The following is a 19,175-nucleotide window of genomic DNA, read 5'->3' as shown; positions in this document are numbered from 1 at the left end:
TTTGAGTTTCCTGCTTTCTTTGATTCCCAGCTCCCAAAACCCATTTACATTTCATGCAATTTACCTTTCATTGTCATTTACATTCCTGCTTTTTATTTCTTGTAATTTAAGTTTCATCTCTTTTATTTCTTGCCATTTAAGTTCTAGTTCTTTAGTTTCTTGCCATTTAAGTTTCCGCCATTTACATTTCACAATTTACTTTCAGCACTTTAATTTCCAGCAATTTACTTTCTATTAATCCAATTTCACCAAAAATCATCAATTATTAGCTTGACTAGATAAATCACCTAACTAAAGTTGCTTAATCCATCAATTCCTGTGGGATCGACCTCACTCAAAAGTGAGTTATTACTTGACGATTCGGTACACTTGCTGAAGGAATTTGTGTTGTGCAAATTTTCACCCATCAAGTTTTTGGTGTTGTTGTCCGGGATTGATTTAGATTGACAATGATTAAGTGGGTGATAGTCTATTTTGAGCATTTTTTTCTTCGTTTTCGTTTAAGCATACTAACTGTTTGACACATTGTGTTTGCTAATTCTAACACATACTCTAGCAATAGAGTATTCAACTTGCTTTTGGTCTTTTTTTTTGTATTGTGTATGCCAGGAGGGAGAAAGGCAATATCAACTTCCTTTGATTCTGAACCCGAAAGAACCTTCCTGAGACTTAGAAGAGAAGCTAGGGGGAAGAGAGTTGTTGGTGAAGAGACTCAGAGGAGGACTTGAGAAGATCATCAAGTCCTCGGACTACTACTCTTCTTGTTGTTTTTTTTTTTACTTCTTCATGGGTAACTAATTCTCTGTCAAAGGGTTAGGAGCTCTGTTTATGTTTTCTATAGATAATTAATCTACATTTTTTATTTCGAAGTCTTGCATTAATCTATTTCATGATTGAATTATTCATTCTTCATTCGGATTAGTGGATCAAAAGGTAAGCTAGTTCTTCTTGGATTCTTTTATTATAATTGAAAATTTTGATATTTGGATCAAAGCTTGAAAACTCTTTCACATGACTATTTGAATTTGGCTAGAAATAGTGGTTCAATTAGTGTGCGACACATACATGATGTTCAATCACTTTAATTGTGAATAAGTGACATATAATTTGGATTAGACCAACTTTTGAAAATTATGTTTTCTTTTAAGATTTAACTAGACAAGACTAGCTTGAATACGTGACATATAATTCGATCTAAGGACTATTTTTAAATATTATTTGAATATAAAATCAGTTTTGTGCTTAATAATGCGTGAGCATCTTTCTTATATTTTCTTAGTGAATTTGCATGTGAAATTGTTGAATTAAATCAAGATTTAGGTATTTTAAGCCACCATGAACACCACTTTGAGTTTCTTTACAATTTAATTTATTATAGGTAGCATTCGGGAGAATTTGGAAAAGTTCACAAAGAAGAAAATGAGTCAATTCCAAGCTGCCAATGTGGCGCCAAATGCCACCTCATCGGCGTTTGGTGCCGGAACACACAAAACTCCACTTTCATCACTACCATAGTGGCGCCAAACGCCACATCCCGCCACAACAATGAGCACCTGCTCATTGTCCCAACACACTTTGTTGATTTTGTAGAGCCCCGAATTGAGAGGAGACAATGGGATTTTTGAGGAGACAGCCGCGAAAGGCCAACTTATCATGGGTAGTTGAATTCTACTCAAACTTCTACTTGCCTACTCTTCAAACTGTCTTCGTCCGTCAGCAGCAGGTCCCTGTCTCCAAGAGTGCCATACAGAGAGCATTGGACCTTCCACCTAGTCTAGAGGGATGTGATGTATATCAAGAGGCATCCCACAAGTGCCAGATGTATCAGTTCGACTGGGATAGTGTTCTTGGAGTTATCGCCCAACCTGGCGGCACCTGGATCTATGGGACGCATCGGTCAAAACCCAAGAGCATCTCAGCCCAGTCACTTACCTTGGAGGTTTGCGTGTGGGCACAGATTATGTACCACTATGTCTTTCCAAGCACTCACGAGTCGACCTTCACAGCAGACATGGCTGTCCTCATCTGGTGCATCTTGACAGAACAACCCTTCAACCTGCCCCGACACATTCGGCAAGTCATGGGACAAGTACAGATAGCGGGTAATCTGCCTTTCCCCGCCTTGGCCTCAGATTTGGTCTCTGCAGCAGGTGTGTCCTCTCGAGTAGGCGACGCGAAGGTCATGATCCCTAGAGCCGACCAGTATGTCCCAAACGGGAAGTACATCAGGCCGCCAGTTCCCTCTACGAGCCAGCCTGCAAGTCTATCTTTGGATACTCTTCCCTCCTTCACTCCACCATCATCAACACCACAAGCACCATCCATCCATCAGATGTTCCTTCAGATCCTTGAGAGGTTCGATCGGCAAGACCGGCGGATGGAGCAAATGGAGCGCCATAACAAGCACTGATACAACTATTTGAAGGACCTCATAGTTGCTACACACCCACCTCCAGAACCAAAGGACACCCAGACTCCCCTTCATCCATTAGCACAGGCAGCCAAGGTGAACCAGACACTGGAGGCGACACTTCCAGCCCTCCCTTGCTCCTTACTGATGGCACGAAAGACCGTGCCAAGCCTTAAGTGTGGGGAGGTCAGTCCTTGACTTCCGGAAGTAAGTTCTCTCTCTTAACACCAACATTTGACTTTTCCTTTGTTAGATAGGATAGATTACATGATAATAACTGTTTGCATGTATGTTTTGCTTGGTTGAAGTAATGAGTTTCTTTTCAAGACCCTTTTTACAGTGTTTCACTAATTTAAATTGCAAATTTGTGCTAAACTTGTTTGAGGATTGTACTCTGGAACATGAATTATAGCTAGGAACATACAACCTGCGATATTTGAGCTTAATTACATGGTTACACTATTTAACCATAATTTTTTATTCTTATGTGTTTTCTTCTCTATGACTGCAATCTATATTTTGTTCCATTCTAGATGTCCATTGTTTAGTATATTCACATGCTTGCATATGATTGAGGCCATCATTTGTTATAAGCCCACTCATCCTAAATAGCCTACCCTTTCAATCCCCTTTGTTAACCACCTTGAGCCTTTTAATCCCCTTCTGTTCTATATTTTACCACATCACTAGCTTTAAGCGAAAAAATAATTAATTACCCCAAGTGAATCTTTGGTTAGCTTAAGTTAGAAATTGTATATCAATTAAAGTGTGGGGGAACTATGGGAGCTTGGGTTGATGAAAGTGTGTTGTGTTTTAGTGACAAAAGTATTGGGAATTTGGGTGCATACTCATATGAGACCAGAAAAATTAAAAACTCATGTGCATTGATATGTTATGTTTGCTTTCATGGTGAAAAAAATATTTAAATAATTAAGTAAATAAATGAATAAGGGGACAAAATTACCCCAATGTTAGGTTTAATAAAAGATCAATGCATATGTGATAAAATTAAAGAAAAGTTGATGCATGAGTATGTGATGCAAAAGTGAGAATTTTGGGTGGTTAGGCATAATTTTGGAATTACATAGAGAGTGTGTGTGTGTGTTAGGTGAGAGCTTAGGGTACTCAAAGATTCATATTATAGCTCACTTGGTCATACATATATCCTCACCCTTACCTTAGCCCCATTACAACCTTGAAAAGACCTCACGATGTTTGCATTGGTATACTAAATTTTTGTTGATTGGTTAGATGAAGAACAAAGTTTTAGAAAGCATGACTAGAGAATATGTGAGTGAATCAACCCTAGACACTTGAGAGAATTAGAGTGATATACACTACCAGTGAGGGTTCAATGCTTGATTCTATGTCCCCTGCTTTCATGAGCAATCTTCTTACAAGTTTACTTGTTTTTACTGTATGATTTGAATTAGTGGAATCTGATTTATACTTGTCTTAGAGAGCTTGTTTATTTTCAACCAAGTAGATAGAAATATCTTAGCATATAGCTGCATTCATATATAGGTTGCATTTCATGAGTCTTACTTTCCCCTATTCATTCTTTTTGTCTCCTTGAGCTTAGCATGAGGACATGCTAATGTTTAAGTGTGGGGAGATTGATAAATCACTATTTTATGATTTATCTTGTGGTCAATTGAGTGGTTTTTATCAAGTCTCTGCACACTTATTCATACAATTTGCATAGATTTACGATTCCTCCCTAGTTTTGTTCTACAATTGAAAACTTACTTTCTAAGCCCTTAAATTGTGTGTTTTGATTTCCCTTTATACCATTCGATGCCGTGATCTATGCGTTAAGTGTTTTCAGGTTTTATAGGGCAGAAATGGCTTAGAGGATAGAGAGGAAGCTTGCATAAATGGAAGGAGCACAAGAATTAAAGGAGATAGCCAGCGAGGAGCGATGTGTCCGCGTACCTGATGCGTGCGCGTGAATTGGAGTTCGCACGGTGACGCGTGCGCGTGCTTGACGCGTACACGTGACATTCACTACCTGCAGAAATTGCAGAAAATGCTGGGGGCGATTTTGGGCCGAGTTTGGACCCAGATTTCGGCCCAGAAACACAGACTAGAGGCAGGGGACAAGCAGAGACTCAACACACATTTTCATTCGCATAGTTTTAGTTTTAGATTGGAATCTTAGAGAGAAATTACTACTTCATCTAGGTTTTCCTCACATTCATAGATTTCTAGTTTTGATGCTTTTGATGCTTTTGCTTTGGATATTGAGAAGAAACACTACCTCCATTGAAGTTGTTATTCTAGTTTGTTTCCTTATTCCTTTACTCTTTTAATTGCCCATTAATCCTATTCAGATAAGGATGTTGCATTTTGAAATTTATTAATGCAAATAATTACTTTTACTTTTAATTAATTTTCAGTTCCTATTTTATCTAATTTGTCATGTCTTCTTCTTATAAGTTTGTGAACGTTGTACTCATGTCAACGGAGTAGACTCCCAACTTGACTTAGGGGTTGATTAAAAGGAGACCATTGAGTTGGAATACTCAAGTGATTAGTTAAATTAGAAGTTGTTGGCTAACTCTCTAGGCACTAACTCTAACCATTCCCAAGGGAGAGGGTTATGACTTGTGAATAAGAGTTAGCTCAATCATTTGACTTTCTTTTATTTAGTAAGGGTTAACTAAGTGAAAACAACAACCTCTTGCTATTCCACCTGGAAAAATCCAACAAGGATAGAACTTCCAATTAATCTATCCCCGGTCAAGGCTTTTACTTTGAATATATAAATCGCTTTTAATTCACATTGCTTTAATTTACCATCATTAAATTTTCTGTTCCTCAATTCTCAAAAATTTCTCGAAAAACCCCTAACTAATAAAATAGCACTCTTTTGTCAACTCGTTGGGAGACGACCTGGGATTTCTACTCCCAATATTTTTATTCTAAAATTGTGACAACCCCTTTTTAAATTGATAAGCTGATTTTTGTCGGTTAGGAACTGTACTCGCAACGTTATTTCTATACTAATTTCTTAATCGGCTAATTTCCGCCACGTCAGCCACCTGCACCCTCCATTCATCATAGCCATTTTCAACCTCTAAATCAGTTTCTACATCTTTTTTGTACCACCTACAACCACTCTTTGATAGTCAACATCATCAACCCACTTAAAGTAATTGCAGTGACTGCCCTTCAGCAATTTTCAAAAGCAGAAAACAAAAAAAAAAATGAAAAAACACGCAACAACAGAGAACAAGATGGAAAACCTTTAACTTTTTTCAACACCACTTACTTGGTAGCTTGGACATGCATGGAACAATCTATCTAGGTTCTCTGCTGTTTTAGATTTTTTAATCATGGTCTTCAACCCATAGAAACATGATTTGTCATAAGTCTTCCTCCTCGTTTGCATTGAAGCGCTGGAACCATGACTGTCGTGTGACGGATACGACAAACCACCACCACAACCTCCATTTCCTATCTCCATCCTCGTGGCAAACCAACAATTTTAGGTTCTACCCAAATATATGGCTATCTAAGTGTTGACGACAACTTATTTATGATTGAATTTGGGAGTAGGGTTCATCCACTTAGAGACTGATTTGAATTGTTATAACATAATTATCTTGTCAACAACAAGAGGGTACTACTTGGCGTCTTCCACGTTAGCAGTTAACGGGACACGTGAGCGAACGTTAGTCACCTCAACAAAATAGATGACGGAAGGACGAATGTGATCAGGTTGATTATCTTTTGGGGGCGAATTTGATTAATTTTATCTTTTGGTGATGAAAATAGAAATCGAGGTATCTTTTAGGGACGATTTTGACTATTAACTCTTTTTAAAATCGTAGAAAAAAATGCTATTTTATTTTTCTTTTCCATTATTATTAGTAAAAAGACAAAAAAGATAATGTTACTAATACTTATCAAATTCGGACCAAACTAACTGGTTCAGTTAAAAAATCGGTAAATCAAACTTTACATTGGTTTGACTTAATATTCTAATTGGACAAGTAAACGAATTGGTTAAACTCAATTTAAACTGATGATCGAACTGGACCGGTTGGCCCGCTGACGTCAGCACGCGCATCACACAAATTTCAAAAACTTGAATGATATACTGGCTACTAAGTTCGAACTTGAGACTTTCAATATATAAAAGAGCCTTTAACTATTAGGCTAAGTTTAATCTTTGTATAATATGGTGTCTTTTTATAAATATATTATAATCTATTAGTTATATTTTAATTAATAACGTTATGTATTAATTTTTTTTAGTCATATTAATAGGTAGTGTTCATATTAATTTAATTTTTTATTTTATATTTATTCTTTTTTAAATTAATTATTATTTAATTATATATAATTATTAAAATAAATATTAAATTTTGTTAAATATCTATAAATTAAAAAAGATAAATAAAAAGTTTTTATTAATTATAATATATTTTTGTTATTGACATCTATTAATATTAATATTTTTTAATATATATTTAAATAATGTAATAGATACTAATTAATTAATAAATTAAAAAATAAATTAATTTATTATAAAAATTATTAAAAAAATAAATTTTATATAATTATTTAATTATACTCAAATCAACTGGTTCAATATGTAATTCGCCGATTGAATCAATGATCTAATGACCAGTAGTCTACGGTGCTGCCTAGGCAGACAGTAGTTGAGCCCAGTCCCGCACCCAAAAGGAAAAATAAAAATTAAAAGTTCGGGCTCCCTGCAGTCGTGCCGTCGACCAACGAGATTGTGGTGTTGAATGGAGAAGGCTAGCAACAGTCTTGTTACTCACATGAACACCACACTCTCTTTGCCACTTCATTCTCACCTTTTATCAGCAGTTTCTTCTCACCAAACCTTCTCACATCACGCCCACAAAAGCTGCCTCCCACTTCGAGCTTCGCTTCCTTCTCTTTATTATTCCACACGCGGCCCACCTTCCCTCAATTGCGCAAATCCCGATGGTAATCTTCCCATTTCGATTAATGAAATTCCTCAACTTTTAATTTGCATCCATTTATATGCTCTTACTTTTGTCTCATGTATGTGATTTTCGGCGTTAGATAAAGTTTTGTCCCAAAGGGTTTTGCTAGGAGAGGATTTTTAACTATGTATTGAATATATTCCGATTTTGATGAAAGTCAGTGGATGTTTTTATCTGTTTCTTTACTTGTCTCAAAATTGATTTATGCAAAAATGCTACGGGCGCACCAAAAATCAGCAACCATAAGTTTGTTCATAAATACATGACTTGTTTAACTCATTTCAATATGTATTTTATATTCTAACATGTATTTTATACAAGTGACCGATTTTGTGACTAATTGTTTGTGTTCTTCCAGAATGTTGTTATTTATGTAGAGTCCTTTTCAGTTTTGAGTTTTGGAAAGCACTGATATGGCTGTTTTAGTTTTTGAGTTTGGAGATTGTACTCTAATTAGTATTTCTTCCCTCTTGGAGGGTCAAGAGTTTGTTAATTATGAAAAAAAAAGGTTAAAGAACGCTGTTTGGATCAAGCTATGTAGCACGGACACACCAGATGAGCAACATGTCCGTGTCTTCGACAGGTGTCAGGGTCTAACAGACACTCGTATGACAGACAGTATGACACCTTATTTAACCAATTAGTTATTTCTCTTTAAAATTCCCTACACTTCAAACATGACTTAGATATAGTGTTAATAGGATTCAAAAAAGATATATTGGTTGTTTGAAAAATTTGGTGTGTCTGCCTGTGTTCTATTGTATTGTGTTGGTGTCCGTGTCAATGTCAATACTCCATAGGGAGTAAGTGCTTTAACAGTTTTATAAGATGCTAAAGAAACTCACACTGCTATACCGTGGCACATTTTCAAGCATATTAGGTTTAATCAGTTAGGGATAATGATTAACAAGACTAAAATACGATAATTCTTGCATTCTCGGTGTGCATAAAAGTGGCGCATATATATAATTTCTCTGAATAAGTGGTAGAATGGATCTTGTTTGTTGGGAGCTAATGTGCTAATGTTGCATTATTCTTCTCCTATTTTTTGGATGCTTCCTTAGCTACAGGGAGTAAGGTGGGTGCTGTGGATTCATCTCTTGCAGTGAAGGTGAGATCATATTCATTCTTGTTGAATTCAGTAGGAACTAGAGCTGACTTAAATAAAAAAACAAATTTATTGATCATAAAAACTTCTGTGAAAGAAATAACAAAATTACATGACTTACGAAAGCAGATTCTCTCTATCGGATACTGGTGACGGAATAGGGTTGAAGGAAAGGGATTAGCCTGCTATATAGAAGATAGGAGGGATTGAGTAATTGGAGCAGCTATGCGTCTCCAAAGCTGATTCCATTAATTTCATCCTATTACAATATTCTACTCACACCCTCATATCCTGATACACTTCTTATGTTAACACTTCCTCTTAAGGGGCATGTAGTTCGTGGAATGTTTTCACCTTCCTAGGATGTGAATCTTACATTGAAAAATCATTTTGATATAAATATAACTTATTTAACTTCATCACAGTTTCCTTTTCTCTGTTATTTAACAATGCCAACTCAGCACCAGTTGTTGAAGTTTGTTAGGAATTAGTTGAGCACTGGTTAGTGGTAGTAAGCAAGTTTTAAGTTAGCTGATATTTCTTACAATGTCTATGACATCTGTAATTGTGTTGATTCATTTCGTCAATCCCCCGTTTCCATTCCCTGTGATTGCTCTCAACTCCCTCTGTCATTCCAATTCATCAATCTGTTCTTATCCCACTAGTTGGGATCAGCTTCATAAAATACTGGTATATAGGAAATTTTCTACTGGTTTAAACTTGAAAGTACTCTTTTTTTCCCTTTGTTGTGGATGGATATACACATTTTAACTAAGTTTTGATTCAGAAACAAGCAGCAGATGTATCCCCCGAGCTAAAAGGGACTTCTATTTTTCTGGTTGGTAAGAATGGCTTATAATGCAATTAATTGCTTTGAAAGTTTGTTGCTTATTATGACGCCATTAACTTTGTGTGTCTACTATTTGATAAAGGCATGCAAAATTCCCTGAAAACCAGTTTAGGAAAGATGCTAGCTGATATGTTGCGATATTATTATTTTGACAGGTATCTTTCTACTTTCTGATAAAAGTTTTAAAGAATTAAACATAGCTCCAGAATGTTACCTAAACTTGATATTTTATTTACTCTATTTAGTGATAGTTTGGTTGAAGAAGCTGTTGGTGGTGCACCTGCTGCAAAATCCTTTAGAGAGAAAGATGAAATGGCCTTACATGAATCTGAGGTGATTGTATTAGACTTGTTTAAAGGTTGTGTGTCTAATTGGATACCTGCTAAACTGTTACCAAGTTTCTATTGTTAGTGATCCATGCATCAGAACATTGTGTACCTTAACAAAGCTAACTCTTGAAATTAACAAGGTTTACATGCATCCTAAAATCTGCTTCTGACTTCTAAGTTGATAAGTTTGAATATAAGTTACTTATGATTCACATGTCAAATGGTCCAGAGTTGTTCAATCAGAATATGAGGTACTTATATTCACATGTCAAATGGCTCAGACTGAAGTGTTGATGCAATTGTCATCTATGGGCCGACTAGTAGTTTGTGCTGGCAACGGTGCAGTTCAAAGTTCAACTAATCTGTATGGATTTCTAATTCCTGGCCAGATCTTTTTTTTCGTCCTTTAATGTTTTTGCTGGAGTTTGGAGTTTGGTTTTCTTGAATATTTAAAAATATGTTAATCACCAAAAGGGATTTAAGTATAAATGGGCTAAGTACAAACATGATTCATAGTTGGGTGCAATGGCATCATGGGAGAAGGCTGTAGGCTGCATTTGGTTATTGTCAAAGGATAGTGGGGACCATGACATGTAGGCTCCGTTTGGTTTGTGTATGTATTGAGACATAGACATTAAGACATATACATTTAAGACATAGACATAAAATATTTGTGTTTGTGTATAGTGTTTGGAAATAATAGACATGACACTAGTGTAGTGTCTAATATTATGTTTGGTTGCAAAACACAAGAACACTACATAACTGAAAATGACTATTTTATCCTCATAAATTAAATTAGGGTTTGTAAAAGGAGAAGGAGATATTTTGAATTTTAAAAAATCAATGAGGATAAAATAATCCAAAAGAAAAAATTCAGATCCGTGTCCATGGCTTCAATTCCGTGTCTCATCAATTTAGTGAGACACAAAGAACATGTATATTGTGTATGTTTATGGGTATGCGTGTCTCTCTCATTTTTGTGTCTCACAAACCAAACAAGGGACACGTTCCACATTGTCCATGTCTTGGCCAAACACACACACTAAACAAACGCTTTCGTAGGGATAAAAGACATTTGGTCGCACTAGCTCTTAAACTAAATTATATCACGGTTTATGTAGTCATAATGTAACTCGGGTCGTCTCTTGAAGTAAGGGTGTATTGTAGTTGATTGGATTTAAAAAGGTGTTTGATTTTGTGCAAGAAAATATAAGACAATTTTAAGAAAGATTGAAAAGAAAATAAAGTTAAAGATAGTTCAAGAATTGGAAATTCTATCATGAGGATTCTTATTGGTTGGATAGCTTATTCTCAACTTGACATTTCATCAAACATAGGGCATGCATAAATCAATTCTCTATAATTATAATCTCTTGATTTTTTCGTCAAGTCTAAACTAGCAATTAGCAATCAAGAATCAAAATGAAAGTTTTAGAGTTTGAGTTCTCCTTTCAATGACTCCAAATTTAATTCGATCATTGTAGCCCCCTTGTAATGCATGTTATCTTAACTATGTGTATGTATTTCAATGTAAACAAAAACATGTTAGTGGTACTAGTTGGATATTAAGACCAAATACTTTTAAAATAAAGGCAAAATTCATATAATTTATCAATTATCACAATTTGCGGACAAAATATAGAATCAAATAAAATTTCATGAAAAGTGGGAGAACATAACTCAAAATCTAAAAATGAATACAATTATAATTAAAAAATTTGAGTTCTATTACCAGGACATGGGATAGAGAGGGAGAAAAATGTGTTCAACGAGACCACCACCATGTGAAAAATTGGGATTGAGAGGGAGGAACTGACTAATAAAATTGTATTCCCAACATGCCTTCGTTTCTTTTTAAATATTTTTCCACTTTACCTTTCAAAATATTCTGATGTTAAGCTTTGTCTATTATAACCAAATATGATTTAGACACAATTTTGTCCTATCCCCACCGTCCTGGAATTGAAACCAAGTGAAGCTTTGTTGTATGCCTTCCCCATGTTCGACTAATCTTGTTCTTGTTTATTCTGTCAAAAAGCTATTTTTTCATTTTTCCACTTGCTGTTACCTTGACATAGGGCACTTCTGAGACACGGGATTTCCTTGTGGATAGATGTTCCGCTAGACATCATGGCTAGGGATGTATGTGAAGCATCATCATCAGGATCTTACCCTGAGGTTGATTCATTACTCTTAACTTTACAAGCTAAACCTTTCAGTAAATCTTATTGTTTTCACGAATCATATAGGTAACAGATCAACTAGCTGCACTATACAACAAATACAGGGATGGATACGCTACAGCTGATGCAATTATTTCAGTTCAAAGTACGTAGCAACCTTCCTCGTTGGTAGTATTCTGATTTTTCTCCCAGCAGAGAGAGAGGTGTTGAAGAACTGATATATGGTTTACGAAGTTTGTCTCCAATATTGATGGCTTCTATGTTTTTGCAGAAGTTGCTTCTAGGTTGGGGTGTGATAATTTTGATGACATTACAATCGAAGAGATGACATTAGAGGTTAACCTTCTTGTTAAAGGAGCAAATATCCATTTTGCATCTCGAAAGATTACAATTTTGACAAAATGAACGCTAAAGAATGTAAATGACAAAATAACCTCCAAAGATATGCTCTAATGGACAAAATGAACCAAACATTTAGTTATTTTACTTATTTAAGTTTGATTCATTTTGTCAAAATCATATCTTTTGAAGTGCAAAATGACTTTTACTCTGGTTAAAGAATACAAAATTAATTTGAAGCACAGTTGTACCTATAATACCAAATCGATATTTGAAAGATTATGCAGCCGACAAAATAGATCCCAGAAGAAAGAAAGTCTCCTGTCTTGTTTGAAAGAGTATGAATGTTTGACAAAATGGTCATGGTTGGATATTATGCTTCTTCACAACCGCCGTGATTTTATTCATGGTTAGACCATTTTGTCAAACATCTATAATCTTTCTGATGCCATGGATACTGAATTAGTGTTCGCCACCATTTTTAAACTATCCAAATTGACTTAATGCTGCTATGTTTTGGTTGATTAGTATTATAATTCTCAATATCTCATTAATTTAGGCGCTAAGGGAGATCCAGAAGTTGACTAGAGTGAAGAAGATGCTGGAAGAGGCTGCAAGACCGTTCTAATCAAACATGGCTTGTTTCATGTCTTATCTTGAAATTACTTTCGATTAGTTGTTTTACTCTGAAATGATGTACCAAGGGATTTGTTACTATATATTGTTTTTACTATATATAGCTCCACACTATGAGAGTGGCGGATTATTACATAACAAACCTTTAGTAGTGATTATGCATTTTTAAACAGTTGCACAAACACGACAAGCAAGCTTGGAACATTCCAAAATGCTCGAGAAAATTTGGAAATAACACCTCCCAAATCAAGTAAACACAGCAATATTTTTATTCCGAGGGTTACCTAAAACTAGGTTGCTTTTGGACCTGAATGTGAGGTTAAAGCTTCTTTAGGGGCAATGTACGACTTGTACGGGAGTTGAGGTGCCGCCGTTCGAATTCCTCATGAGAAAGTGGGGGTGGTATCTGTAAAAGATTTTGATACTTAAGTTAGCATAGGTTTTAAGTAATTTTTTAGTAGATTAGGATTTGAATATATTTAAGAGGTGTCTGTATTTATAGTAGAATAGGTAACTACCTTTTTGAGTAATTCCATCTTTATTGGTGGGTAATTGTCTCTTTTATTTTAGGAGTATGTTACGATCATCTCCTTAGATGGGATAGAGATAGTAGGAGAGATTTAGAAGATGTAGTTACTTATTTAGATAAGTAAGGTTGGACTTTCTTGTCGTGTAAGAGGTCGGATAAGTGAAAGAGGTCACTCTTGATGGGCCTTTATTTTTAATGGATCTGACTTTGTTTTGGACTAAAATATGAACAGTTTTTAACCACGAAATCCTAGTACTTGTTCGTCCCTTTGGTTTGTTCTCTTCGGATGTACCTGAATCTGGTAAAATTAGTTCTTGACTCGGATTTGGTTCTAAACATTTATCGAGTCTATTTGTAAGAGGTGAATTATACTATACAGATAAACTTGTATAGAGAGAGTGATATTTCTTTTACAAGAATGCTTGGCCTACACGTGAAATGACAACAAAGTAGCCGGATAGATCTTGACTCAGCTTCTGAAAGAGTTATATAGACTCATAACTAGTTTGGTAACTGCTATGATCAAACTGTGGCTATCAAGTCAACCCATAAATAATACAGATTTGTAAGAACGCCTATTACATGAATGAATCCAGTTCAAATGCATATAGCATGCTAAACTAAGAAACTAAATACATTCCTAAATATTTGGGCTTCCACTAGTTAATAAATAAATAAATAAGTAAAATAAATTCAATTTCAATGCAAAAATGAACTAACTCAAAAGTATAAAAAATTATTTTAATTTTTATAAAATATTTAAAAATAATAAATAGCTTAAGGAAAATAAAATTTTTGCGTTAACAATGCTAGTATAATATACAAATGAATTCCCCAAAGTAAAATGAAAAAAAAAATACTTGAATAATTTAAAACATATTTAATATATTTTATTTGTCATTTATCCTTAGCTATATATAATTTGTTAATAGATTAAAAGATTAAATTTACTACTTCTCATTTTAATCCAAAGTTATATATTGTAACCCAAAAATCCAAAAAACGACAATAATATAGTTCAAAATATAGTATTTCCGTCGTTAGTGCAGTTTATTCTTTCCATAGTTTTAGGTACACACTTATATTTACACAATCACCATTTTAGGATGACTAATGCTATATCCTATATGAACTTAGTTTTGATCCGACGAAAATAGGAACAAATAGCATTTTTACACAATCTTTGTTTACAAGCATATATACATGGACAGTAATATTAGTACTCTCCGCAGCGACTACTATAAAGGCATAAAAAATGAATGTAATCTCATTAGCAATCAAGCCTTCCTTCAATCTTCATCATTTGGGACTTCGTGCCGCGGTCTATTGTACTTCTCTCTCAGTTGCTTGATCGGGATGAAATCTCCAGCAGCATCCATTCCATAAAAGAGGAAAGAGATGTACGGATGATCAAACCTTTCCTGCACATCATTAAAAGCACCATTTAAATCTCGTCCTCAGAAGATGTTATAATGTTCTATCATAAGCCCTATTTAAATTTAAAGCTATCATCTTTATTTTTGTGATTTCTTGTCTTGAAATCCCCCTCCCCAAAACCAAAAACAAAAACAAGAAAAGTTTGCACCAACAGATTGTAAATAACATCATCATACATGTCTTTGAAGTTTCAAGAATTGATCTAGATCTACTCACCATGTCTGGTTGATCAGGGATTACAAGATTATCCTCTGCGACTGCAATTAAGTTAAACATATCAATCTGCAGGTACTTTGTATTCAGAAAGAAAGAGAGTATCATGGAAACTAATACAACAGTTATAGTTATAGCATTTGGTTCAATGGTGAGTGATATGCAAAGAATATTAATAAAGCATCTTTACCATATGCTACCAATATGTTAGGATCAGCACGCACGTCGACAAGTACCTGAATGTTAGACAAAAGGGAAACCATTTAAAGACCAGCACAATTCTTAACAATGGACAAAATAAAGACAAATTGATCAACAATAAACACATTTCCAGTGTCAACGGTTTGAAAAGAGGTACTCTTGAAAAGTATGATTTATCTGAAATGTGGATTTGGAATGAAGAGAAACAATTTAAACAAGCAAATGGTCCCCCCCCCCCCTCCCCCCCTAGATGATATCACCAAAGACAATCATACAATAATGTACACACAACAATTGGTGATGAAATATATTCTTGGAATAATTGAAGCAACATTATTCATAATATGCTGATTTTGCAAAACAAGATGCACTATGTAGATGGGTATCAATTGATATTTTTATGCTGACTGAACAAATATGGATTGATCAGAATTGAGAAGTACAATACGAATCAACTGTTTAGAAAGTCAAAGTATAAGCTAAAATTAAAATGATCCTCATGGAAAACAAGAAAACAATATAAATGAGAATTTCATGCTGAGGTAGACGAACCTGATAAAATGGTTGAGCCGAACCACGAGATAACTTCTTAACCTGGGCATTTTCCATCCATGAAGTTGATTCATAACATACTGGATCCATTCCAACGATCACAGCTCTATAGCCTGCCATGAAGGTTGAGTAATCAAAAAATGTGGTGAGCTAAGGTCATAAGGAAATCAAATCTTCCATTTTTATGGGATATTTCACCCAATATGCATGCATTCATATCAGAGACACCAAATTACAAGGTGATGCTAATCAAATTCTTTTGAGTGAATAACACAGATTTGATATCCTCCAAGGCATTTGGGATTGAAAATTATAGTTTCATAATCATAACTATGCTCATATCTTGTATAGTAAGATATATGATCACTAACTAATATTAACATGAAAGTATGTTACCTGTAAAAGTAACAGAACCCGACCATACTTTTGGCATTTTAAAGACAAACAATGCAATATACAACCCTAAAACACTAAACACTAAAATAACTTAAGCACAAACACACTAAACACTAAAAAGGTCATCATAAGTCATTAGTAACCTGTGAAGTTTATTAAGGTGTGTATAAAGCAAATGAGTAATTGTGAAACCGATATTTCAGAACAACGAAAATAGAACAATAGTAGCCAACTCTGATGTGATACCACAATTATAAATGAAAAAAAAAATCAAGCTATGACAGTTGATTATTTGTAAAGAAAAGTTCGAAACTAAAAGACTAAACTGTATCGTTGAATTGCATAGGTAATACAAATACACCAAGTCATACTTGTACCACAAGATATATATTTAAGATAAGTATCACTAATAGGTTAAATTGTACCGAATCATGAGATATATATCGTGAATTGTAAGATACTACCATGCTTCAGAGTACAACCTAGTCGCAGCATTGTCATTAGATTCCACTGTAAAATGGAAATGCAATTAATAATAATTTGTCTTATTCAATGCAATCCATTTTCATAAGGAACATTGCTGACTTTTGATTCATGTATTAGACCCCACTTGGTGAAATAAGGTTTAGTTGTTGTATTCAATGGAATGCATTTCACTTACCAAAAACTTTATGCCTCACTTTTTGCCCCAACCGAAATGCAAATTGCATATTTTTATATGCTAAAGCTTTAGCTGACACAGCTAGAGACTCAGCCTCAAGTTTCGAAATCTCATTGCGTAATTCAGCAGCCAAGGCATAATCTTCATTCTCAATAGCTTTCTGGAGATTAGAACTGCAAGGGCAGACAGAACCATTTGCTGTCAGTGATTAATTTGACCAACACTTTATGTGGAAGATGAACAACGAAAATATATAAATATATAAATTGATAAAAACAAGTCAGTTGGATACAATGGACAAAGAAACCTTACCGAAGAGTTATAATACTCAAAGCTTTATCTTGAGCTTCACTTTTCGATGAGAGTCCCCTTTTTGACAGTTGTTGATTGATGACCTCTGCTTCAACCTTCCAAAAATACTTTTTTTATCAAGCAAACTGCAAATAATTCAATGCTACAAGTCATAAAATTCAGAAATATGGATTAAGAGAGACACAATGACACGTGCTATAGCTTCATGCTATATACTTACAGTGAGGCTATAGTCATACGCATAAACTCAAGGTAGAGAAAAAATGCAATAAAAGAAAGCCACGAACAGAAACAGAAAAATGTCAATTCTACTTTAATCAAGCATGTAAACAAAATTCACAAAGCTTGGTAACTTTTGTAAGCTATGGCATTGTCCAACAAAAAAATTATTATTTTTTCTTTTTTATTTTCAGCTGCTCAAACCATGCTTTGAAACTACAATCATGCTTGAAATATAACTCGATGCTTAAACACATTGACATGAATTGAAACATAATTTACACACTCAGACCACATTTTAGTGCACAAAATGAAATCCAATTGCTACTAACCTCAGTAAGTTTGTTCCTCAACTGCTTCGCAATGTCATATTCCTCCATGTTTAAAGCATACTGACATTCAAAATTTCTCAAACAAATGAATCATTAAGATAAGCTCCTGAAAATCTAAGCAATGCAATAAATGATTGACTTGCCTATAGAAGTATAAAAGAAACCAGACCTGAACTCTTGTGGCTAAGTCTAGCTGAAAGAAGAACAACAATATATCCTCATTAGCACTCTCACTGTGCTCAGAACTTGCATCCAACCCTTGCTCACCCCTTCCAAATAACCACCCAGCTTCGGCCTTAAAATCACGATACCTCAACACATAACAAGGGTACCCAACTAAGAACAAACTCTGAACACAATGATTCCAAACACAGTATCTTCCATTGACAGAGGCCATTTGGGATCTCCTAAATGGCTTAAAAGGTTTCATCAAAGATGGGGAGAAAAAACCATATTTCATGCTCTTTCCACAATTTGCCAAAGTGCTCATTGTCACAATTTGCACCATCCCTCACCAAGAAAAAAAGGGTATGGCAGAAAGAAAATTACAAGAAAACACCTGCATTAATATCAAATTTTCAATACATGAAAGGGAGTTATGAAGCTTCAAAGGCATAACATGCAGTCTCAAACCCTAACCACAATAATAATAAACCAATGAAAGGTTTGCTTTTGATTTTGATTTTCCTATCTAAAATTAGCATAATTTTGGACCAATTAGACTTCATTTTAACAAATTCTTATCCGAAGGAGATTATTGATGGCTGAACTCTGAAGTAGAAAAATAAATCTGCCTATTGTGCGGACCAGTACTTTTTTCCTTTTACTTTCTTCATTTTTTCCAACAAGAAAATCAAAGATTGGGTGGTTCAAATGCATCATCCATGAAGCTATATGCAGTGAAAATTTCTTGGAGCAGCAAATTATATTTTCTCGGGAAACAAAGAAAAAAGATTACCACAAGAAAGCAGAGAAGAAACAGTTGGAGCGGACGAATTTGAATGGTGTCAATGGCCTCACAGAATCAGTAAGGGAGGAAAGAAAACTACGGAAGGTTGAAAAAGAAAAAAGGGAGACTGCGGTGACATGGGTTTCATTGGCGAACTTCTAAAAAGAAAAAAAAAAATTAATGACTCTTAAAAAAAATTAAAAAGAAAAGTAAAACTAACGGTAAAGGAAAAGGTAATTTTTTTTTAATCTCTTAATCAAATTTATTAAATACATTTTTAGATACAAATTGATAAATACATTCTTATTCTATGTTTATAGTGCGAGAATATTAAAATTATCATAAAAATTTATATAAATTTATTCTCTTGATTAACTATTATTCTAAAATTACATTAATTAATAAAATTTATATATTAATATTAAGATATTATTGTTTGAGGTATATATTTTACAGATATCAAAATAAAGTGTTAAATTATTTTTTAATAATTTTAAAATTATTTATTATTTATTAAAAAAATTATTC

The 19,175-nt window shown here is 34.4% G+C and overlaps 2 protein-coding genes across 5 annotated transcripts; one reads left to right on the top strand and one right to left on the bottom strand.

Moving 5' to 3' along the window:
• Positions 1-7,013: 7,013 nt before the first annotated feature.
• LOC112715000 (probable inactive shikimate kinase like 1, chloroplastic) lies at positions 7,014-12,988 on the top strand. 4 transcript variants are annotated; one of them, XR_011866413.1, is made up of 10 exons: positions 7,014-7,378; positions 8,463-8,509; positions 9,294-9,348; positions 9,439-9,511; positions 9,602-9,689; positions 9,967-10,049; positions 11,767-11,866; positions 11,938-12,039; positions 12,143-12,207; positions 12,770-12,988. XR_011866413.1 is itself a non-coding variant. In XM_025766727.3 (10 exons), exons 1-10 carry the CDS (start codon positions 7,174-7,176, stop codon positions 12,836-12,838), a joined length of 864 nt encoding a protein of 287 aa, XP_025622512.1. In that variant the 5' UTR covers positions 7,014-7,173; the 3' UTR covers positions 12,839-12,988. The 4 variants fall into 4 exon arrangements, 2 of the variants coding, with proteins under 2 accessions (XP_025622512.1, XP_025622513.1); XM_025766727.3 differs by having other exon boundaries at positions 11,938-12,016; XR_011866414.1 differs by having other exon boundaries at positions 7,045-7,378; positions 8,469-8,509.
• Positions 12,989-14,389: 1,401 nt separating this feature from the next.
• LOC112714999 (clp protease adapter protein ClpF, chloroplastic) lies at positions 14,390-18,824 on the bottom strand. The gene is made up of 9 exons (XM_025766724.3): positions 18,657-18,824; positions 17,868-18,257; positions 17,699-17,758; positions 17,148-17,242; positions 16,836-17,008; positions 15,779-15,891; positions 15,216-15,261; positions 15,029-15,069; positions 14,390-14,796 (listed from the first exon to the last, which is right to left on the bottom strand). The coding sequence occupies exons 2-9, from the start codon at positions 18,204-18,206 to the stop codon at positions 14,665-14,667; spliced, it is 999 nt and encodes a 332-aa protein (XP_025622509.1). The 5' UTR covers positions 18,207-18,257; positions 18,657-18,824; the 3' UTR covers positions 14,390-14,664.
• Between the last annotated feature and the right edge of the window lie 351 nt (positions 18,825-19,175).

This window comes from Arachis hypogaea, chromosome 10 (assembly GCF_003086295.3).
Source record: "Arachis hypogaea cultivar Tifrunner chromosome 10, arahy.Tifrunner.gnm2.J5K5, whole genome shotgun sequence".
In the NCBI taxonomy this organism is placed as follows: Eukaryota; Viridiplantae; Streptophyta; class Magnoliopsida; order Fabales; family Fabaceae; genus Arachis; species Arachis hypogaea.
The sequence above is the reverse complement of the archived record's forward strand: the minus strand, read 5'-3'. Positions and strand labels throughout refer to the sequence as shown.